The 25,607-nt window shown below is 38.1% G+C and overlaps 1 protein-coding gene across 1 annotated transcript in view; it reads right to left on the reverse strand.

Moving 5' to 3' along the window:
• Positions 1 to 25,607, reverse strand: part of vwa8 (von Willebrand factor A domain containing 8) — a 509,572-nt gene that overhangs the window by 264,198 nt on the left and 219,767 nt on the right. The window contains exon 19 of the mRNA XM_051925677.1: positions 6,508 to 6,614. Coding sequence (XP_051781637.1) covers positions 6,508 to 6,614 — 107 coding nt within the window. The remainder of the gene's footprint in view (positions 1 to 6,507; positions 6,615 to 25,607) is intronic.

Genomic DNA, 25,607 nt, shown 5'->3' on the forward strand with positions numbered 1-25,607 from the left:
TTAGCTAATGAAATTTGTTGTGACTTTTATCACCAATTTTAGATGAGGTTTCTGGGCCTTATCATCAGTAAAGCAGCCAGTAAAATCTCAACATAACAGATTGAGTAAAAAATTTGATCAACAATAAAAAATGGCTTATTCTCTCTCTTTCTATTCACTTAACCTGGACAGCAGACACAGCCAAAGCATACACCATCCTCCCAACAGCAGTAAACTAATTGTTATTGAGTTAGCTGTAATTGAGACACAAAAATGGGAAACTTTTAAACAAAATTTTACAAAAGGTAAATACAAAATTAAATAAAAGTTACAAAAATAAATATACAGAATGAATAAAAAAAATAATTTTAGAAAATGATGCCCATATTAGGCTCAGAGATGTCTTTTCTGACATTTGTAACCTGCAAACTTGTTGATTAATGTTCATATTAACTTATTTTACAGATTTTAGTACTGGTGGTGGATTTTAGGAGACCCAGGCCCCTCCTAGACCCCATGATCATCAGAGGTGACTGTGTGCAGAGGGTACAGACCTATAAATACCTGGGAGTGCAGCTGGATGATAAATTGGACTGGACTGCCAATACTGATGCTCTGTGCAAGAGAGGACAGAGCCGACTATACTTCCTTAGAAGGCTGGCGTCTTTCAACATCTGCAATAAGATGTTGCAGATATTCTATCAGATGGTTGTGGCGAGTGCCCTCTTCTACGCAGTGGTGTGCTGGGGAGGCAGCATAAAGAAGAAGGACACCTCATGCCTGGACAAACTGGTGAGGAAGGCAGGCTTTATTGTAGGCATGGAGCTGGACACTTTGACATCTGTGGCAGAGCGACGGGTGCTGAGCAGGCTCCTGTCAATCATGGAGAATCCACTGCATCCACTAAACAGTGTCATCTCCAGACACAGGAGCAGCTTCAGCGACAGACTGCTGTCAATGTCCTGCTCCACTAACAGACTGAGGAGATCGTTCCTCCCCCACACTATGCGACTCTTCAATTCCACCCGGGGGAGTAAACGTTAACATTATACAAAGTTATTGTCTGTCTGTATACCTACATTGTTATCGGCATTGTTATTTAATCTATCTATCTATCTATCTATCTATCTATCTATCTATCTATCTATCTATCTATCTATCTATCTATCTATCTATCTATCTATCTATCTAATCCATTAGACAAGTAGGGCGGTACAGTGGTACAGCTCCATAAAACTGGCTTTGAATCCCGGGGAGAGTTTGTGTATGAACTTTGTACATTTACCTATTAAGAAGCAGGGTAGCATTGTAGTTGCACCGGTGCCTCACAGTAAGGAGACCAGGGTTTGCATCCTGGGTCCTCTCTATGTGGAGTTTGCATGTTCTCCCCTTGACTGCATGGGTTTCTTCCACATTTTCCTGTTTCCTCCCACTGTCCAAAGGCATGCAGGTTAGGTGAACTGGCGACACTAAATTGGCCCTAGTGTGTGTGTGTTGGTTGGTTTTGGGGTGTTCGCCCTGTCTTGCTCCCTATGTCAGATTGGATAGGCTCCAACCCCCACCACGACTCTGGTCTGGATTAAGTAGGTTAGGAAATAACATGACATTTCCTCATGTCACTGTGGATTTTTCTTCTAGTATGCTGATGTTCCAAGCACAACCCAAAGATGTACAAGTTAGGTTAAGGTGAGTATCTGTATTCTGTGATGGACTAGCGCTCCATGTGGATTTTGTTCAAGCGTTTTACCTAATGCCATTGGGGAAGGCTTTGGCTCATTAAATTTAATTTACATAAAGTATGTGAAGAAAACAGGAAGATGGATTATACAAGTTACAGTAATCCCTCACCTATCGCAGGGGTTACGTTCCAGAGCCCCCCGCGATAGGTGAAAATCCGCGAAGTAGCGACCTATATTTATTTTATTATTTATACATATTTTAAGGCTTTATAAACCCTTCCCACACTCTTATAAACCTTTCTCACTCTCTTGTTAACCTTTCCCACGCTCTTATAAACACTTCCTATGCTCTTAAACACTTTCTACATTCTTAAACACTTCAGACCAACACTGCACACTGCACGCAGCGATCAGACGTCGATGTGTCTGCACTCGCTTTGTGAAGGGGGGCAGCTGAACTCACGCTGAGCAGAAATGGACTTTGTGCTGCTTCTGCCAAAATGCCTGCTTGTTGCTCTGCGTGAGGAGTGTGTGTGTGTGTGTGTGTGTGTGTGTGTGGGTGTGTGAGAGCTGAACGCACCTTCGCTCAAACCCCCCCTCCCTGGAAGCGCAGTACGCTCCTGCCACTTCGCATTGTCAAGGGGGTGGGGAGCTGAATGAACGCTAAGGAGAAGTGGACTTTATGCTGGCTTTGTGCTGGTTGTCGCTCTGCGTGTCAATAATTTAAAAGCCTGTACATCACCAATTTTCCTGTCTCACTGTCTTGTCTTGCGTGAAGTTAAAATGTTTTATAATAGTGAGATGTTACTCATATCCTTAGCCCGACATCCACATATCATATGTGTTAACAAAGTGTGTTTTATAAGTTTACATGTGTTTAAAGCATGTGGGATGGGTATTTTAAGGCTTAAACTAAAAAAATGTTTATTTATATGGTCTTTCTATATCGCGGATTTTCTCCTGTTGCTGATGGGTCTGGAACATAACTTCCGCGATAGGTGGGCAATCACTTGTATTTAAAAACCCGCGAAGTCGTGAATCCGCGAAAAGTGAACCGCGAAGTAGCGAGGGATTACTGTACTCCAAAAAAATCTATAAGGAGTGCTTCTTTGTTAATGGAAAAAGTTTTAACCTGAACTCCATCCCCTTATCCCTCCAACTGTAATTCTACCAACACTAAAAGAGTTTCTCTAGTGTTGAAGACACAGTACAGTAATCCCTCCTCGATCGCGGGGGTTGCGTTCCAGAACCCCCCGCAAAACGTGAAAATCCGCGAAGTAGAAACCATATGTTTATATGGTTATTTTTATATTGTCATGCTTGGGTCACAGATTTGCACAGAAACACAGGAAGTTGTAGAGAGACAGGAACTTTATTCAAACACTGCAAACAAACATTTGTCTCTTTTTCAAAAGTTTAAACTGTGCTCCATGACAAGACAGAGATGACAGTTCCGTCTCACAATTAAAAGAATGCAAACAGGATCAGAGAATGTCAGAGAGAGAGAGAAAAGCAAACAAATCAATAGGGCTGTTTGGCTTTTAAGTATGCAAAGCACCGCCGTATAAAGCAGTTTCAATGAAGGCAGCAGCTCACACCCCCTCCGTCAGGAGCAGAGAATGTCAGAGAGAGAGAGAGAGACAGATAAAAACAATCAAAAATCAATACGTGCCCTTCGAGCTTTTAAGTATGCGAAGCACCGTGCAGCATGTCGCTTCACGAAGCAGCTGCACAGAAGGGAGCAACGTGAAGGTAATCTTTCAGCATTTTTAGGCGAGCGTCCGTATCGTCTAGGTGTGCGAACAGCCCCCCTGCTCACACCCCCTCCGTCAGGAGCAGAGAATGTCAGAGCAAGAGAGAGAGAGAGAAAAGTAAGTTGGGTAGCTTCTCAGCCATCTGCCAATAGCGCCCCTTGTATGAAATCAACTGGGCAAACCAACTGAGGAAGCATGTACCAGAAATTAAAAGACCCATTGTCCGCAGAAATCCGCGAACCAGCAAAAAATCCGTGATATATATGTAAATATGCTTACATATAAAATCCGCGATAGAGTGAAGCCGCGAAAGGCGAAGCGCGATATAGCGAGGGATTACTGTATTGTATGCAAAAGGACAACATATTTTACACAGCTATCATAATTTTTCCTACACTAATTCTCTCTAAAATGACCTTTGCATATATTGAAGTAATTTTGATTAAACATTTCTGTTGACTACATTATTTTTTCTGTATATTTAGTCCAAGATATCATTGTGTGTGTCAATAAGATCAATTAATTTTGTTGTTTCAAATTATCTTGTTTTGAAATATGTATAATGACCACAATCCAGGAACACAGAACAATGTGACCTTCCTACACCACAGTTCAATCTAAGAGAAGTTTATCCCTCATTATACTTTTTTGTTTTAGATTTAGATGTACTGTTACCTACATGGCTGATGGAGTCCAACAATTGGTTTGCATATTTCTTTTTGCTGCAGTTAAGAAATTGCCTATTTTGACAACATCTAAAACTTATCACTTATAGGTTAGGATGTCAAAAGAACTGGTACTTTAGTTAACTTTTGATACCAAAGTTCCAAAAACATAGCGATACTAGATTTTTTTTTTTTTTCTTTTTAGCATTTTTACTGCAGAATGACAGTCAGTACTTCATAAGTAAACAGATTACTCCAAAAGACACAGTAATACTTTCGATAAACGTGAATAAAAACTACATATGAAAATACCTCACCGTGGTGATGATACAGCACCGCATCAACACAGAAAAACAGTACAAGTCCTTCCTGAAAATGCTTGATCTTCAAGACAGAGTATTTTCAGTTCATGGCTACGGGAATTGGGCTTATTATTATTTTTTAAAAAAAGGCAAAACACACATGAAGGCTTTTGTTATTACTAAATTGATCTTATTATGTAGTTAGTTCAGAAATAATGATGAGACTGATCAGATGGGAGTTGTAATTGTTCAACTTGTAGTGACACAAAGTTGCAAGAGGAAACAAAATGATGACACAATGAATCGCTTTTTAAAGCTGTGTCCAACACAGTCCCTAAAAATTAATTCTGGTCTAGTATACAGGTTAAGCAATAACAAAGTCCTATCAGTCATATATGGCAAGATACTTAGAATACAGCACAGGGGCCCTCGTGTACAACGCCGTGTGTAGAATTCTCACTAAAACATGGCGTACGCATTATACCATCCTATACAGCTGGCATGGTATGACTCAGTGATGTTTGTGAAATACCCGATCGTCAGGAAAGTTCACATTGAGAAGCTCCTGTGGCTAAAAAAAGAAGCCCGATGGCACACATGGACAAGTCAGAATTGGGAGACAAAACTCAACTGGAGGAGAAAAGAGGAAGAATTTTGTGATTGATTAATTGTATACTTGTGGCTTACATTTGGAGAGGATTGTGGAAAGTGCCTTAGGAGAGAATAAAAATCCTTTTTTCTTTTATTCATGTACCTTCTGATGTAAAACTATGTCTTGGGCTCTATGACGCCCCCTTGTGGTTTCAATACATATTTTCTATTAAAGTAAAAAGCACAATATTAAAAAAAGTGGGTGAATGTTTTTCTGTTTTTGCCATGGTATGAAACAGGTATTGAGTATTGCAAAATTTCACTGATATTAGTATCCGTCCATCCATCCATTATCCAACCCGCTATATCCTAACTACAGAGTCACGGGGGTCTGCTGGAGCCAATCCCAGCCAGCACAGGGCGCAAGGCAGGAAACAAACCTCGGGCAGGGCACCAGCCCACCGCAGGATATTAGTATCGAATACTACAATTCTGGTAATGTAACATACCCACATGAAGTTCTTATAATAAAATTAAATGAAAAGTAGTATAGACTATCACTAAAAAGTTCTTATACTTTGTTTCATAATAAAATTTCCTTTGATGCTTTAACTTAAGAAATAAATGCACTGCTTTTGTGACCTGCTTTCAGCTAATTTATTGCATTTAATTTTTTTGTTATCTATTACTAAATTTCATTATTATTGGTGACAAAAAGGTGTGACCAAGGGGCGAATAATGATGTTTTTTGCAACATCAGAAATCTTAACCTTTTTCATCCATATAGACTTCATTTAGAAATATAAATAGTATCACACACGTGCGCATGGGAGGCAGCTAAAGGGCTTGAGGGAAGGCAGTTCTAATGCATGCTGGGATGTGGCAGAGTGCACTGACTCTTTTTTTCCCTTACCTGTAGACCAGTTCTGGGAGATTTCACCTGGCTCTCTTGATGTCACTTCCGGGACCGAGCCAATCTAAGAAGACCTTACCGGCTCCGGACCCTGTGATGTCACCTCCGGGCTCGAACCAATGACTGAAGAACATGAGCCAGATCCCTATGACCTCACTTCTTGTCTTCCCTTTAAAAGTCTACACCTTTTCCCTATTTGTCAGTCTTGTTTTGGACTCCATTGTATGCACGTCAGTGCTCTGTATTGATAAAAACGACTTTGCAGCCAGGATACCAGACTATACGGGTGGCTGCCCCAAACCTTTATCTGTGTATGTCTCATTTTTGTGACAATAGTCTGTTTAGAGCTTAGTTTTTGAGAAGAATAATTACTAGCCATTAATGAATGGTCTAAAAATTCAACATAATCAAGTAGTAATAAATGTAAATACTATGAAGCTCGGTCAAAACAACTAAATTAAACAACTGAAGTCTAATAAAATAAACAAGATTATATGACTGCAGTTGGCCTGTTTTCTATTTTCTATAAATAGCTAACAGCCTGATTTTATTTTCCAAATTAGAACTGTAGGAGCAAAACTAATGAGTTCTGCAAATGAAGAAGGCGGCCAGTAATGCAATTACCTGGGCATTTTCATAAAACAGGACATCAGGGACTTTCATCTTTTCATCAGGATCATAGACAGGGATGGAGACCTTTCCAATTTTCAGTGTTCCACCTTTTATCTCATCTAAAAAAATAATTTTTCATATGGCCTATATTAACAGAGGTAGAAAACAATGCAAACATATAGTTCTACATAATAAGTTTACTATTTAAATAAAATGCAAACCATGAAATGATGAGCTGTCTGTCTTTCATGTTTCTTCATAAAACATGTACTGTACTTGCTTATTAAAGCCAGAGTAAAAATAAATTTAAGTATTAAAGCTTTATATGTAGATACTTTATGGTCTGACAAATATCTGTTTTCTCAGATATGCTATTTCTTTTTGAATCTGTGAAAGATAAAAAAATTAATACTGATACACCATGAATAATTTAGAATCTTAGTACTGCCAGCTGTACAGTCTTGGACTAGCACCCCAACCAAGGCTGATTTCTGTCTTGGTTTGGCTTCCTGTAACATAGTAACATTATGAGTTATGCCAATAGAAGTATGGTTGAATATACTATTCTAGAGAAAATGCAAAGTGACTGATGTAACATATGGAAGAAATTAGATTAAACAACACACAGAATTGCACTTTTCATGCCTTTATTAAAAACATTAATTCACTGTTTACATGTTTCAAAAATATATGTGGACCTCCACGATAACAAAGATCAAGTTTAACAAGTACAAGAAGAATCAATCTACAACATTTCTGAAATGGGAATTTCATATGAGTTAATACCTCTTTTTGGAAAAGGGTATCAGATGGATTCCAGTAAGGTAGAAACTGTTAAAAACTGATTAGTACCTAAAAGTATTATAAGTTCCAGAGGTTCAAAGATATGCACGTCTGCTAATTATTAAACACTATAATGGAAATTTGTGTGGTGGGAAATTTGGCCAGGACATCAGAATACAACCTACTCTCTACAAAGGATGGTCAAGGATCATGACCATAGACAGTCAGAACCTTGGTTTTATGTCTCATCCAAAGGACAGCGCCATTTTTACAACACTGTGTCTGTCATTGCCCTGGGGCATCCACATTTAGACCCCATGCTGGCCTCGCCAACACCTCTTCCAGCAGCAACCCATGTTTTCCTGGTTGGTCTCCCATCTAAGTATTGGCCAGGGCCGAACATGCTTAGCTGCAGGTGGACTACGTGTTCTGAAGTGCATGTGGTATGGCTTCCTTATCATTGAATTTAACTAGTGTACAACAAAATTATGATTTAGTCAATGCTGAGCTACTGGCAATTAAACCATCCATCCATCCATTTTCCAACCCGCTGAATCCGAACACAGGGTCACGGGGGTCTGCTGGAGCCAATCCCAGCCAACACAGGGCACAAGGCAGGAACCAATCCTGGGCAGGGTGCCAACCCACCGCAGGACACACACAAACACACCCACACACGAAGCACACACTAGGGCCAATTTAGAATCGCCAATCCACCTAACCTGCATGTCTTTGGACTGTGGGAGGAAACCGGAGCGCCCGGAGGAAACCCACGCAGACACGGGGAGAACATGCAAACTCCACGCAGGGAGGGCCCGGGAAGCGAACCCGGGTCCCCAGGTCTTCCAACTGCGAGGCAGCAGCGCTACCCACTGCGCCACCGTGCCGCCCGGCAATTAAACCAGCATATGAAAAATTACTGCATGAATTAATAAGGATTTCACTTCCAATTACAGTTTTAATAGACCATAACAGTAAGTCTTATTTACAATAGCTAAAATGTTAAATGTGAAAAAGACCAGATGGGACCATTTTTTCAACCATTTCATCTTAATTATTTCTTGTAAGCTTGCAAGAAAGTAAAGACAGGAAGATGACTTATCATAAAAATTTGACAGCTAACCACATAATGTTGTGCCAGAATCAAAAGAAACTAGTCTTTCTACTATGGTAGTTTATCACCACATTCTTTTGTTATCATCTTTACAGATTTCTATTTTGAAAGTGATTTAGCATCCCCATTCAACTACAATTGCTGCACCTCTTCCTGGATGAATGAAGGCTATGAAAAACAACTCTGTATTGTTCTTACAAAAAGACAGATATCCAATATTTGGTGTGCCAATATGATTATGGTTCTGCATATTCTGGGGCTCATAACAGGCCCACGGCTAGAAAATTAATGTCCAATTTTAAATAAATAATCGTGCCCCAAGAAGGGGCGCTCCATGGTTAATTGGGGAACTTGCTGTCCATGCCGCACACACGTGCAGAGGCGGGCAGATTAGTCAGGCACCTCAATGATGTCGCAGAAGGAATGGCTCCTTGCTCCTGCACCCAAATAGGCAGCAGAGAATAAAGGAGTCTCCATGGGGTAGAAGGGGAAAAAACAGATTGGAAGAAAGAGAAAGATGAAAGGCAGTTAAAGGAAGGAGAGAGAAGGCAGAAGGCAGAGACAACTGATACACAAGTGAGCCAGAGATATAGAGGAAGCAAGAGTGTCTCTTAAGGAGTGCACAGCCGATGCTCAGTGTCTGGAGAAGGCTAATCCAGCTAAGCAACCAGGGAGCTGGAGTAACCTGCCAATGGGACTTGCCGCATAAGTCCCAGAATGCAGCAGCAGTCAGGGAGACTCGAATGAGGTACCCTGCTGGGCCCATGGATAGCCACAAGGACTCGAGCCTTAGTAAGCTGAGGTCTGGATTGGGAAGACTGCTGTAAGCCATGGGAAAGTAGGGACCTGGACCTGAGAAAGGAGAATGGCCGTGCCTGTCGGTTGGGCTTCTCCTCTGTTGCAAGGTCCCATTTGGGATTAGCAGGGAAGATGTAAATTTTAAAGGACTGCACCAGGGACTACATTTTTAAAGGATTAATACCTGGCTGTGTTTTAACCTCATTTTTAAAGAATTATTTATTTGACTTGGATCTAACGTCCAAACGTCACTGTTTTAATGGATTGACTGATGATACACTGCACTTTGTTTTGAACAATGTTTTGTTTGGAGAGTTTGTTAATAAAAGCACTGATACATTAATGCACCTACCCCTTGCTGCTGCATGTATGTCCTCATTTGCCTTGGTTATGTTAATTGGTGGCAGGTTCGAGAGGCTCCCTGAACGACCCTGTAGCGTGGGGTGACCCGCACTGTCACACTCATTTTGCTAAGATGCTAGATAGTAGTGTTTGAAGGCATTGCCAAGTGAAGATTTGAGGCCTGGAATCAACCTGTCCTACTGTAAATGTCTGGGGTCTTTGTTTGACTTAACTGTTCTATGATTTTTTAAACACCCAATGAATTCATAAATGTCTGCACAATTTTCATCAAAGAGACTATGACCCTTGTACTGAAAACAAATTATTAGTTTCATGAAACATTCATGAATCAACTGCTGATACAGATTAACTTTGAAAAAAACAAGTATTTTCAAATTAATTTTAGACCTCCCTTATTTGGGTCTCTTCCCTTAGTTATCACTGTACTTTAGTATTCATTCTAACCTAAAAATAATTCCAATACAGTAAACCAAAATAATCCCCATTATATGCTGGCTAAGACTTATTGAAAGCAAAACAAACAACTGAGGAAGTTCATCTGAATTAATAATGGTCATTGAAATAATAATAACATTTATTTGTATAGCACACTTTCATACAAAAAAGTAGCTCAAAGTGCTTGAAATAGACAAAACAGGACCTGGAAGATAGAAACACATGGATATATGGATATACATACATACAAACATAAATACTGTACATATGCACACTTTTTAATTATAGGCAAGATAAAATGGAGCATTATGTATAAACATTCCAAAGTTTGCAAGAACACATTAGAGAAAACCACTTACTGTAGTAAAGTATAGCAGTGGAGAGAAGAGAATACAGATTAACAATACTGTACTATGAAGAAAAACAAGTCAAAAGGAAGCTGAAAAACTATAAGCCCTGACTTTTGAAGCAAGTATTAGTATTAGAAGTAGATATGAAAATGACAAAAGCGTGGAAAGGTGAGAGAAGAACAAGAACAACAATGGAAGATTTGGAACATCCATAAACTAAAAAAGCACAGAAAGAAATCTGAAACTAGAAGAGAAATGGAAAATAGGCTGCCTGAAATAATAAAACAACTGAATAGAATTTGGAGAGTTGGTGGAATAGATGAATAAAAATAATGAAGGATGTGGGAGATGAGCACTTTGAACTACAGTTAGGTCCATAGATATTTGGACAGAGACATCTTTTTTCTAATTTTGGTTCTGTACATTACCACAATGAATTTTAAATGAAACAACTCAGATGCAGTTGAAGTGCAGACTTTCAGCTTTAATTCAGTGGGGTGAACAAAACGATTGCATAAAAATGTGAGGCAACTAAAGCATTTTTTTAACACAATCCTTTCATTTCAGGGGCTCAAAAGTAATTGGACAATTGACTCAAAGGCTACTTCATGGGCAGGCGTGGGCAAGTCCGTCGTTATGTCATTATCAATTAAGCAGATAAAAGGCCTGGAGTTGATTTGAGGTGTGGTGCTTGCATGTGGAAGATTTTGCTGTGAACAGACAACATGCGGTCAAAGGAGCTCTCCATGCAGGTGAAAGAAGCCATCCTTAAGCTACGAAAACAGAAAAAACCCATCCGAGAAATTGCTACAATATTACGAGTGGCAAAATCTATAGTTTGGTACATCCTGAGAAATAAAGCAAGCACTGGTGAACTCAGCAACGCAAAAAGACCTGGACGTCCACGGAAGACAACAGTGGTGGATGATCGCAGAATCATTTCCATGGTGAAGAGAAACCCCTTCACAACAGCCAACCAAGTGAACAACACTCTCCAGGGGGTAGGTGTATCGATATCCAAGTCTACCATAAAGAGAAGACTGCATGAAAGTAAACACAGAGAGTGCACTGCAAGGTGCAAGCCATTCATAAGCCTCAAGAATAGAAAGGCTAGATTGGACTTTGCTAAAGAACATCTAAAAAAGCCAGCACAGTTCTGGAAAAACATTCTTTGGACAGATGAAACCAAGATCAACCTCTACCAGAATGATGGCAAGAAAAAAGTATGGAGAAGGTGTGGAACAGCTCATTATCCAAAGCATACCACATCATCTGTAAAACATGGTGGAGGCAGTGTGATGGCTTGGGCATGCATAGCTGCCACTGGCACTGGTACACTAGTGTTTATTGATGATGTGACACAGGACAGAAGCAGCCGAATGAACTCTGAGGTGTTCAGAGACATACTGTCTGCTCAAATCCAGCTAAATGCAGTCAAATTGATTGGGCAGCATTTCATAATACAGAATGACAATGACCCAAAACATACAGCCAAAGCAACCCAGGAGTTTATTAAAGCAAAGAAGTGGAAAATTCTTGAATGGCCAAGTCAGTCACCTGATCTTAACCCAATTGAGCACGCATTTCACTTGTTGAAGACTAAACCTCAGACAGAAAGGCCCACAAACAAACAGCAACTGAAAGCCGCTGCAGTAAAGGCCTGGCAGAGCATTAAAAAGGAGGAAACCCAGCATCTGCTGATGTCCATGAATTCAAGACTTCAGGCTGTCATTGCCAGCAAAGGGTTTTCAACTAAGTATTAGAAATGAACATGTTACTTCCAGTTATATAATTTGTCCAATTACTTTTGAACTCCTGAAATGAAGGGATTGTGTTAAAAAATGCTTTAGTTGCCTCACATTTTTATGCAATCATTTTGTTCACCCCACTGAATTAAAGCTGAAATGTACAGAACCAAAATTAGAAAAACGTTGTCTATGTCCAAATATTTATGGGCCTAACTGTACATCCTGTGTTTGAAAATGTACTATAAAAGTAAATGTTACTGTTTTTGTTGTTAATTTTTTCTTTCAATCAGGGTCTCATCATGTTTTCCTCTTATTTAACATTTCTGTAGTCTTTTAAATATTATTTTGTCCATGGTAATATTAATTATTTTATTGGTTTTGATCTTTCTGTGGTTTATAAGCTAAAAATTGTGCTGTTAATTATTATGCTTTTTTGAATTATGTTAAAATATGCATTAGTCCACTGTGTTTTCTGCCCTGTCCACAATGTAGTGTAGCCTCAGAGGCTGGGACCAAATAATGCTGCAGCCGGGAAACTGTCTTCAGCAAGAGAAGCAGCTATTAATATGGTTGCTTTGATTTTGGGATTTATTTTGTATTGTAGTTTATATATTTTCTCGTTTTTGGAATTCCTGGTTTTGACCACCTGGTATTGATTTAAGCTACTGTCTCTGGTTTCAGTTTCTGGATTTGTTCAATAAAGATTTTCCTCTTAGGTAAACCTATTTTGTTTCTTTTTGTGCCTGATTTGGTTTTTAATATGGTCCTTTCTAAATTCATTCAATAAATATTAAAAGATTAAAGGAAGATTGTTTAGTTTTCTTGAGCCAAATATTTTTTATGGTTATTCCTTCTCTGTCATCATTATTTGTGACTTTTAAGCCTCTGCCCAGCTATTGCTAGCTAGCTGCTGTAAACTTGCCTTTTGAGGTTAGGGCCAAGCTGCCTGAGTTGGTGATGCCTACTCTTTGTTTTTTTTTTTTTTACTGTGGAGGGGTCCGTGACCAACATCACAATATATGGAAGAGTATCAGGTAAGAAAAACTCAAGAAAAGAAACCTAGTGGTAGAACAAAAAGACAAAAGAAACTATAAAAAAAGGAATGTGAAGTTGAAGAAGTAGAAGAAATCAAGATAAAAATCACATAAAGAAGAATATTAACAATCAAGGTGAAACTCAAAATTAGTTGTAAAAAGAAAAATTTTAAAAACTACATGATAGAAACAATTAAATGCTGAGGAGAGAATAATTCATTTATTAATAATAATAATTCATTACATTTATATAGCGCTTTTCTCAGTACTCAAAGCGCTATCCACACAGGGAGGAACCGGGAAGCGAACCCACAATCTTCCACAGTCTCCTTACTGCAAAGCAGCAGCACTACCACTGCGCCACCTGTGAGAATGAAAAAAATTGACAAAACCATACCTGGTGGAGACTGGAAGATAAAAGAAGGAAATATGGAAACAATGAAAAACAAAATTTAACAGTTCAGGCTGAAGGAGAAAAGGTGAAGGAATGATGCATAGGGTATTTTAAAAATGACTTAATGACTCTCAGAGGATTGGAAACCCATAGGTTTTATAGAACAGATTACATCAACAGAACAGTGATACAATGCATGAAGAATGAGAAAGGAGGTGAAGAAGATGAAGAACCAGTGGAAGTGTGGATGTTGTTGTGGTACAGAGGGGAACAGGTGCTAAGATATTGAATTTCACCTTGAAAATGGACAATATGTACTGATAATATAAACACAGCTATTTATACCAATATCAAAGGAAGGGGGAGATATACTAGACTGCAAAAATTACAGAGGTATTATGTGTCACACCTTTAAGATATGGGAAAAGGTAATAAGAAAAATAGTGAATATTGGAGAAAATCACAAAGAAAAATAATGCATGCACTATAGAGACTATTACAAAAGGGTACGTGTGGTGTATTGTTTTTGCAGATGACATAGACTTGTAGAAATTAAATCAAAAATTCAATATATGTTCTGCAACTATAGTGGAGAGAGTAAGATTGGATAAGTGAATCTAATTGCACATCAGTTAGAAAAAGCAGAATCCTTTCAGTACTTGGGGTCAATTAATCAAAAGGGCAGAGAACTAGAAGTAGAAATTATACAGAGTATCAGAACGGGATGGAGAAATTTAAAAAGGTACAGCAAAATCCAATGTAACAAAAGTATAGCTACCAAGATAAAAAGAAAAATATACAAGATTATAGTGAAGACAGCAATGTTATCTATTGCAAGAAGCTGATGAAATCTTAAAAGGAGACTGAAAGAATGAACACACAGTGATAATTGTGCAGGGTGAACAAAAAGCGTCTAGTAGTACATAGGTACATTATGGAACACTTAAAGATAAAACGAATATGGTGGAAGATGGAAGGAAGAGGAAAACATTGTGTCTAAGAAAATGTTATAAACAGTGTTACCTGGAGAAAGAAAGAGAGCAAGTCTAAAATAGAGATGGCCAGATATGGCAGTGAGATAGGGTGTTACACATGAGATAGGGTGTAAAAGGGAGATGGTCAGAAAAAGAATGTAATGGACATTAAATGTATATTTCCACGGTGGCATCCAACAGATAAGGGAAAGAAGAAGAATCTTTTGCTTATACTATATCACTTATAATGAGGAAAAAGCTCTTGAGTTTTATTTATAATTATAATCACATCTAATTTTTTTCTGTTTCCACAGCACTTTCACATCTAAACTTTTTACTTTTCTTCTCTAATTCAGAAATGTCAAGCTCAGATCCTGGTGAGCAGTGGTGGCTACAAATTTTTGTTCCAGATACGTTCTTAATTTGTAACCAGTTACTGCTGCTAAAGTAACAAGCACCTTTGCCTTAGTTTTAACTAAAATGGTTTCTAAGATTCACACCAAGATGTTTCTGTTTTCCTTAAGACAGCAGCCAATAATAATGAGATGCAAAGCAAGCTCCTGCTCTGCTTCCTGTGCCAACAACTTGCTCCGTGCTCATACTTCTATTTAATATTCTAACTTTCTATGTAATATTTATATGTCTTTTACTTATCTTTTCAGATCTTAATTTACTAATTTTATCTTTTAATAAAAGCTCTTTCAGTATATCTTTTTGGCACTTGTTATTTCCTGTAGCACTCAATTATAGCCCCTGTTCTTTAAAAACTAATTCCATCTATATAAGGTAACTTCTTTTTTTTTTTCTAAAACCTTCCACTGCACCATTTTTACACAGTTACCCAAGCATTTAAATGGAAACCAACCATATGACTTCTCCAGTTCTAGATGTAAAAGCAGCTATCCAAAGCACTAATCTGGCAGTAATTGGAATTTTACATTTTTAAATATAAGATTCTGTCTATGCTGGTTATATTTTTTATAAGTGTTACTACTAAAATGCTGAGGACGCTATATTATTGTAAGTTACTTTGATTGACTCTAGAGAAGCCCAGAAGTGTGCTTCAGGCTAGGATTATGAGGGCCTGCCAATGCCAAAGTGAGATGAGCTCAGAACTGAGAGGCAGAGGACAAAGTCTTGCTTCTAGACAGAAAAAGTTCCCTTACACTCAGGGAGAGATACAAACAAAACAGGGACACAAATTTCAGGAGGTAACCATGGAAAAAGTAGGCCAACTTGTCCTTTCATGCACATGTATAATAAAGATCATAAATAGTTATTTTTTCTATTTTAATACTCTTTCAGTGATGTATTTAGTTGAATAGCATTTTTCCCATACACAACTATGGCTGAGTATTTCTGTTCATGTTTTGTTATAAGGTGGGGCCAATCTGCACCGAGTGACATTGTTAACAGCTTTCATCCCACTCTGTGAAAAATCAAGAAATTATCCATAAAAGAAGCCTAAATGATAACTGAAACATTTTGGATACAAATAAAAACACAAAACTGTCTTTTATGTTGCATATACAGTCTGAACATACCTTACGTATAAAAATAGTTTAAGAGTATTTCATTGTCTTTCACTTCAGGTTATTACAATTTAAGCCTTGGATGTCTTTTTGTTAAAAGTATTACACAACTCCAATTAGTCATAACAGTACTGCCAGAATCCTGATATTCTACGTATAAAAAACATAGTAATCAGGCAAGTAAATCATACTGTATACAATTTTCTTTAACATCTACACTTTTTTGATATACTTTATGTCCAAAGTTACTTAATCAAATTATATTCAGCTTGGAATTATCGGTTACACAATGAAGCATTGTTGTACACATTGCAGTAATAACAGTGAACATTTGCAAGAAAATGTATTATGGAAGTACATACATAAAACAAATTAAAAATAAAATACATTATGAAAGCACATGAGGAAATGAAGACTGATTTACTGAACTCATCATTAATACTAATCACACAAAAGTAAAAAATGTAAATGGTACACGTGCCTCTGAAACTCAACACTATAGAACAGCATCTTTCCAGAATGCCAAGGTCTGGTCAGAATGGTTTAAAAAACAACTGTACCAATGCTAATTTAAATGGTAATGTTTATGTAAGAGCTTATTTTTTAATGGTTCTGTTAATTGCCATAGTTCGCTGCTTTTGCTTACTGTAAGATCTTAAGAATATGAGCACAAGGGAAAACCCTCGGGATACTAATGAAAGATGACTCAGAGATTGTTCTACTGTATCTTCTTTTCAGGAGAGGGCTGGAAATCTGAAAATGACTTTTTGCCCACAAAGGTCCACAGAAAGAAAGGGGTCTCAGAAGAAAGAGAGGTTGTTTCTCGTTATATGGCCTGAAGCTGTTACTTTCAGTATTCATTTGTGGAGGAACTCTGCCAGAAATTACTGAAGGTGTTACTTTTGGAAGGGTTCATGGCTGTATCTGCTATGCTGTCCTCATTTTTGTGAAATGGACATTTTAACTGTATTTAAATAAAGGAACGGGACCAACACTGCTAGTGTGAAAAATAGACTTTCTAGCATGGCCAAACCTTTTCTACATTGCCTTTCTGTTGGTTTAATAGAAGTAACAAAATTTCCTGGGATACATTCATTTATGCATTACTGGTTCTCTTGGCTTATTACGCCACCCATCTTAGTCACATCACATTTATATTTTTACCTCTATTGAATAATGTTCAATTCTTTTTTTTGACTAGGCTGAAAATAAAAACTGAAGCACTAAAAATAGATACACCATCTTTTAGGACATGATGTGCCAATGAATGTCTTTCATAAATAACAGAACAGCCTTATGTTATGGATTGTATGCAGTTAAAAACAAGCTATATTGTTAGCTATGTGTTATTTTTATAATCCAATGTTAATGTTAAATTTGTGTGAGGAAAAACTGCCATGTACAAAAGGAATGCTGACATTTGTAAAAAGTTAAACTTGGAAATAGCATACATACCTCAATTAACAAGGTAAAGTGTTAACTCTTTTCATAGATAGATAGATAGATAGATAGATAGATAGATAGATAGATAGATAGATAGATAGATAGATAGATAGATAGATAGATAGATAGATAGATCTATTTAAAAATCATGCCATTATGTGTTTTTTAACCTCTTTGGCATTATGCTTTTATCACATAACTCTGGCTCGGAAATTCTAAACAATTATGGATAACCATGAAAGGGACGTTTAATGATCTGCTTTACATTTTTAAGACCGAATAACACTCAGGAAATTCTTCTGCTGCCATTGAGTGGATGAAAAAACATAACACTGCAAAAAATCATGCATTTTGCCACTCTTAGGTAACATCAATATTCATGAGTGGGGCGAAGCTTCAAACTAAAAACACAATGGGAAACGAAAAGCCGTAAAAGCAGTTTTAGAACAAATTGAAACTGAACCACTGACTGAAATGAGAGATAGCGATGACAATGTGATTTGGCCATCAGTCATTGACACAGAAAGTGAAATGGATATAGGCACTGTAGCACCAAACCACTGAGATATAGCCATTGAATTCGGTCATGTGAAGCTTCAACATGGTGCAAATTTAGCTGTTTGAAATAAAGGGCAAAATAATTGTGATCGATTTCAGGGATAAGCAAAACACTAACCCCGTAGAGACTGTCTGCAATGTGGCAACTGTCGATGTTTGTGTCAACGGAAATGTGGAAGTCACTAAGCCTTGCGCTGTGGTAGCCTGTAATAACACTAAGGGCGAGTCAATCATGCGAATCTTCCACTCTTTCATGTACTACCCCAAATCAGAAAAAGTTAAGATGGTATGGAAAATGCAAAAAAAAAAAACAGTGATTCTAAATTTACTTTGACTTTAATTTCATTGCAGACAGTATGAACCCAAGATATTTCATGTTTTGTCTGGTCAACTGCATTTAATCTGTTAACATACCTCTGCATTTCTGGCCTGCCACACATTCCAAAAAAACTTGAGGTGGTGGCAAATTTGGGCCAGTAGTGAGGTAAAAATATTAAATAATAATGTGATTTCAAACTGGTGATCGAAATCATGATTTGATACAAAAGCAGTATCCATGAAAGGCTGAGTATTTGAGGAGCAAAGATAGAAAGTGAATCTCCACTGTGTCAACAAATGCATGAGAAAATAATTGATAGATAGATAGATAGTGTGATAGATTGAGGTCTCCGTGACCCCTTGAACCCTCAGACTAGACGTAAGACACCAGGTAAAAGTCCAAATAATGGTTTATTAATAATAATAATAATAATAATAGTGCACAAAGCATGCTCCTCTCCACAATACTCAATAATAAATCACAATAAACAATAACCAATCCTCCACTCCCAGACGCGTTGCCACCCTTCCACCCAGCTCAGCTCGACGTCTGGGATTTCCCATAGTCCTTTTATATTCCCTGACCCGGAAGTGTTTCCCATCCTACAGTCCATGTGATTTCTTATCACTTCCAGGTCAGATAAAAAGTCCTTTTCTTCAACCCGGAACTTGCCTACGACGAACTTCCGGGTTATAGGGCACAAACAACTCTCTGGGCCTCCCTGCAGCATCATCTGTTGGCCCCTGTGATATCCAGCAGGGCTGTAAAGGAAAACTCCATCGTCCATGATTCCCTGCTGGTATTCGGGGCACATCCATGCAGCAGGGACAGCTCCATCTGGCGGCCTGGGGGTGTTGGCCAGGGTGACAGGCCGGCCATATCCCACAATAGATAGATAGATAGATAGATAGATAGATAGATAGATAGATAGATAGATAGATAGATAGATAGATAGATAGATAGATAGATAGATAGATAGATAGATAGATAGATACTTTATTAATCCCAAGGGGAAACTCACATACTCCAGCAGCAGCATACTGATAAAGAAACAATATTAAATTAAAGAGTGATAAAAAATGCAGGTAACACAGACAATAACTTTGAATAAACCTTGGTTTAGCTGGTGTTCAGGTGTAGTTGGTTTGAGTTGCACCATTTAACAAAGTCCTTGATTAGGTCCCTATACTCCTCCTCCTGCCCACAATAGCAGTGTGACTTTTTATAAACAATGTTCCTCAAAGAAGGACTAGAAGGGATTAGCATATTTCTCCATCTATAAGGCAGTATATCATTAAACCATTCAAGGAATCTGGAGGAAGCTCAGAGCGTAAATGGGAAGGGTGTAAACCTACGCTGAGTACCCATGATTTCTGATCCCTCAGATGGCACTTGATCAAAAGCCGTCACTCATCAATAGCTGATATAACCACATGGGCAAGGGGTTTCTTTGGCAAACCTTTATCAAGTACTACAATACAGAGTTACATTCACAAATGCCACTTAAAACCTGACGGTACAAAAAAGAAGCCTTATGTTACACATGTCCAGAAGTGGCATTGACTTCTTTGGGCTTGGAGGCATCTGGGATGGACCATTGCACTGTAGACACATATATTGTGGCTCAATGAATCAGATTCCAGATGCTTTTTGGAAGAAATGGATGCTGTGCGCTCCGGATCAAAGACGAAAAGGGCTATCCAGATTGTTATCAGCAACAAGTCCAAAAACCAGGGTCTGTCATAGTATGAGGTTGTGTCAGTATCCTAGGTAATTTATACTTCTGTGATGGCAGCATTAATGCAGAAAAGAGATTTTAGAGCTACATATGCTGCCTTTAAGACAACATCTTTCCAGGGATGTCCATGCATTTTTCAACAAGATGATGCAAAACCACTTTCTGCACACTTTACAAAGGCATAGCTACGGAAGAAGAGAGTACAGAGTACTGGACTGGCCTGCCTGCAGTCCTGACTTATCCACAGTAGAGAATATGTGGAGAATTTTTAAATGAAATATGCGACAACAACCCTGTACTGTGGCACACATTAAGACGTGTTTGCAAGAAAAATGGTACAAAATAACATGAAAATCTTCATTGCTTGGTATCCTCAGTGCTACAACATCTTTCAAGCATTGTGAGAAGGAAGGGCGGCATTACAAAGTTGTGAATGCTTTACTGTCCCAACTTTATTTGGAATGTGTTGCATGCCTGAAATGCAGGAATGGATGTATATTAACAAATAAAATGAAGTTGACTTTTATTTCACTGCAGACAGTATGAGCCCAAGATATTTCATGTTCTGTCTGGTCAAAGTAAATTTAAGACTTAATCACTGCATTTTCTTGTTTGCATTTTCCATACTGTCTCAACTTTTCCTGGTTGTACATACTATAGAAAAATTTAAAGTGCACAAAGAAACACACTTCTAATGTTCCGATAGCGACATTGGGCTGCGCGTTGGTGACTGTCTCAAAACGTATTACACAAAGGACGTATACTAAATCAGCATAAGTCAGCAGAGGACACTAGACATATTTTTCCACTGTATGCTGATGTTTTGGTATTTAATTTGTTTTCGTTAATATGTGTAACAGAAACAAAAATGTAATTTTAACAAAAAAAAAAATCATAGTTTTTGGCTCATTTTCCTGGATAAGCATGACACTAACAGTATTATTTGGCTGTGAAAACATGACCAGCAGCTCACACATTTTAAAAGAAATACAGATTTGCAAGTTTCAGTTCCCCGGTATTGGGAATTATACACTAATATACAGTAAGTACTGGATAGCGAAAAGTTACAGTGCATCCGGAAAGTATTCACAGCACATCACTTTTTCCACATTTTGTTGTTACAGCCTTATTCTAAAATGGATTAAATTCATTTTTTTCCTCAGAATTCTACACACAACACCCCATAATGACAACGTGAAAAAAGTTTACTTGAGGTTTTTGCAAATTTATTAAAAATTTAAAAACTGAGAAATCCCATGTACATAAGTATTCACAGTCTTTGCTCAATACTTTGTCGATGCACCTTTGGCAGCATTTACAGCCTCAAGTCTTCTTGAATATGATGCCACAAGCTTGGCACACCTATCCTTGGCCAGTTTCGCCCATTCCTCTTTGCAGCACCTCTCAAGCTCCATCAGGTTGGATGGGAAGCGTCGGTGCACAGCCATTTTAAGATCTCTCCAGAGATGTTCAATCGGATTCAAGTCTGGGCTCTGGCTGGGCCACTTCTTTGATATCTTGGCTGTATGCTTAGGGTCGTTGTCCTGCTGAAAGTGAACCGTCGCCCCAGTCTGAGGTCAAGAGCGCTCTGGAGCAGGTTTTCATCCAGGATGTCTCTGTACATTGCTGCAGTCATCTTTCCCTTTATCCTGACTAGTCTCCCAGTCCCTGCCACTGAAAAACATCCCTACAGCATGATGCTGCCACCACCATGCTTCACTGTAGGGATGGTATTGGCCTGGTGATGAGCGGTGCCTGGTTTCCTCCAAACATGGCGCCTGGCATTCACACCAAAGAGTTCAATCTTTGTCTCATCAGACCAGAGAATTTTCTTTCTCATGGTCTGAGAGTCCTTCAGGTGCCTTTTGGCAAACTCCAGGTGGGCTGCCATGTGCCTTTTACTAAGGAGTGGCTTTCGTCTGGCCACTCTACCATACAGGCCTGATTGGTGGATAGCTGCAGAGATGGTTGTTTTTCTGGAAGGTTCTCCTCTCTCCACAGAGGACCTCTGGAGCTCTGACAAAGTGACCATCGGGTTCTTGGTCACCTCCTTGAATAAGGCCCTTCTCCCCCAATCACTCAGTTTAGATGGCCGGCCAGCTCTAGGAAGAGTCCTGGTGGTTTCGAACTTCTTCCACTTACGGATGATGGAGGCCACTGTGCTCATTGGGACCTTCAAAGCAGCAGAAAATTTTTTGTAACCTTCCCCAGATTTGTGTCTCGAGACAATCCTGTCTCGGAGGTCTACAGACAATTCCTTTGACTTCATGCTTGGTTTGTGCTCTGACATGAACTGTCAATTGTGGGACCTTATATAGACAGGTGTGTGCCTTTCCAAATCATGTCCAATCAATTGAATTTACCACAGGTGGACTCCAATTAAGCTGCAGAAACATCTCAAGGATGATCAGGGGAAACAGGATGCACCTGACCTCAATTTTGAGCTTCATGGCAAAGGCTGTGAATACTTATATACATGTGATTTCTCAATTTTTTTATTTTTAATAAATTTGCAAAAACCTCAAGCAAACTTTTTTCATCTTGTCATTATGGGGTGTTGTGTGTAGAATTCTGAGGAAAAAAATGAATTTAATCCATTTTGGAATAAGGCTGTAACATAACAAAATGTGGAAAAAGTGGTGCGCTGTGAATACTTTCCATATGCACTGTAAGTTTTAATTTGTCACAGATTATTTAAAGATTATAACCATCTGTTTACTAATGCTAGTAAGAAATGAATTCATAGCGAATGTTAAACAAAGCAAAACCTATACACTATATCAGCAGTCATATATCACATATATACCAAAAAAGAGATTGTGGCCACAACCAAAATAATTAACAGAAGCTGATTATGCTCTTCTTAATTTAAAGAAAAGCCCATCAGTTTTTTTTTTTTTTTACTTTTTCCAAAATAATAACATGTGCGTATACAAAACTTAAGGGAGTATAATATAGTGGTAAGGGTTCCAAAATATAAATCTGGTTTCCGTTTCTAAAGATTGCTAATTCAGTCACTATCTCTGATGAGTTGGGTAACCCTGAACAATTCATTTAAGGTTCTTTAGGTACAAATATGAAATAATATCACAGGCATACAAATGTTTGGACACCCCAAGATATTTTGTTGACATTTGAAGAAAAAAAGTAAATACAATTTTAAAAACAAACTTAAACAATGGCATTTTTATATACTGTAAATGTGGCATTCGCAAAAGTCTGACCAGTCTACAAAGTCAGAAATTAGTAGCACCTCTTTGGCAAAATAACAACTTGCAAACATTTTTTATAGCCAGCTATGAGTCTGAAATTGCTCTATATTATTCCTTACAGAACAATTCAAGTTTTCTTGGGCACAGCTCCTTTAAGATGTACCTACAGGTTATTGCATTCACAGCTCCTTTAAGATCTACCCACAGGTATCAATGATGTTCTAGTTTGGATACTGTGCGGACCACTCTAAAATCTTTATCTTGTGTTTGTTGATGTACTTCATAGTAGATTTCGAAGTGTGTATTAGATGACTGTCTTGTAAAAGTTATCTTTTTTCAGCTTCAGTCTCCTGACTGACTTTCTGAAATTCTTCTCAAAGATTTGTTGATATTATAATCCATTTTTCCCAATACTCGTACCATGTTTCTTTCCTATGCAACTAGCTGCTAGACAACCTGAAGGCATAATAGATTCACCCCGTTATTTAACAGTTAGCAAGGCATTCTTTATCTATCCACAGAACTTGGTTCCAAAATGCCTCTGTCATATGCAGATGTTATTTTTTTTTATTGCAGGTAAGGTTATCTAATGATGACTCTTTGATGAAAGCCACGCCTGTGTAAGTAACGCTACTCAGTACAACTGTGTGCCACCACTCTTTTCTTAGCTAAGCCTGCATGTGTGTCTCTTGCAGTCACATGGGGGTTTTGCTTTGCCTTTTCCAGTATATCAGCTAGCTCTACCTGTCAGTTTTCTTGGTCTTCCAGATCTGTCTTGAACTCCTCAGTTTCCTTTAACTGCCATTTCTCAATGACATTTCTGACTATGGAAATTGCTAGCTGCAAGTAATTTAAAATATTTTAATGGCCTTTCTCTGCTTTACTGGCATCATTTAGTTTAACTGTCAGTTCCTTACTCAGTTGCTTAGTAAAGTCATCAAGGGCTGAGCACTGCACAATGTCTGAAGAGTCAAAGAATTTATTAAGATCTGGAATTGCCATCAACTGAAAATTTCCCAATGACAAATCTAGACAGGACTCACATCTAACAAGCTAAGCCTGACTAGACAAAACACCTAATGAGTTCTGAAACATTACAAATGACTGGATGCCCAAACATTTGTAAATGCCATATATAAAAGTTCATCAAATGAATTACAACTATACACTAGCATTTTCATAAATATCGCATTGTTTTATTTGCTATCAAAGCTGAATTTACTATTTTTACTTTAAAATGTCAACAAAATATGAAATCTGGCCAGTGGTATCCAAACTTTTGCATGGACCTGTACAGTAAAAAAAACCCTTGTACTATGTATCTGTACTTGTGAAATGCCTTGAAATGAAAAGTGTTACATATAAAATAAACACTTGGCTTATTTAATGCAAAACTTACCAAGACAATACAGGCAATTGAGACACTCAGTTATGTAAGTATTAAGTAAAAATGTACAAAATAATTATCCAAGTATTTATCAAAAAATGAAACATTATTTATTTAATATGTGAGTGTGTGGACCCTGATGAGACACACCCGCACACACACACTTTGACAGAAGAAAAGTCTTGCAGATGCCTGTCCACAACATGAGAGTGTACTAGGAGGTAATATTCCCTTTATGCGTACTGTTTGCCCAGGATGGGCATTAGACAGGAAATAAGGATGAGTGTGGTAAAAAGAAATGGCCAAGGTAGAACAATGCTCCTCAGGGCACTAGGAGGGAACCCAGTAGATGACAAGATTGCCTGTCCCTTGGACTAGATAAAGAGTCAATTCAAGATGGAAACACCAGTGATGACAGCCTAGCTTTTATCACATTTGGAATCCGGTCATTAGCTGCATTATATGCCAGAGTGGGCTATTCATTTTTTAAAATCTAGAAAATCTGCTTCACTTTTGAATGCAATTTCATGTGACAAACTAAATATACCACGATTGTGGAGAAATAACGTTGACTTGAAAGATACCAAACTTATCCTTTAAAGTTGATATGGAAACTATGTCCCATACAATGAGACTGTGTTAATGATGAACACATGTTTATCAATGACTTATCACAGAGACCCTTATATAGTAACATTTACACTTCAGAGCAGCTCAGAATTACATAAGAAAAAACAAAATGTACCTGGTTATATTTTGCTATGCATTGCATTACTCACATGTGGTGGTGAAGTCAACAGTATTTCTCAGTCTTGTCAATGTAGCATTATAAAGTACAAAATCATAAGGACAAATGTATTCACACACAAGTTCAACATAGTTTGTTTTGCTTTTCTTAATGCTAGCAGGGAGCAGATTTTGCTTCTTTAT

The sequence above is a fragment of the Erpetoichthys calabaricus genome, chromosome 4, assembly GCF_900747795.2.
Source record: "Erpetoichthys calabaricus chromosome 4, fErpCal1.3, whole genome shotgun sequence".
Taxonomy (NCBI): domain Eukaryota; kingdom Metazoa; phylum Chordata; class Cladistia; order Polypteriformes; family Polypteridae; genus Erpetoichthys; species Erpetoichthys calabaricus.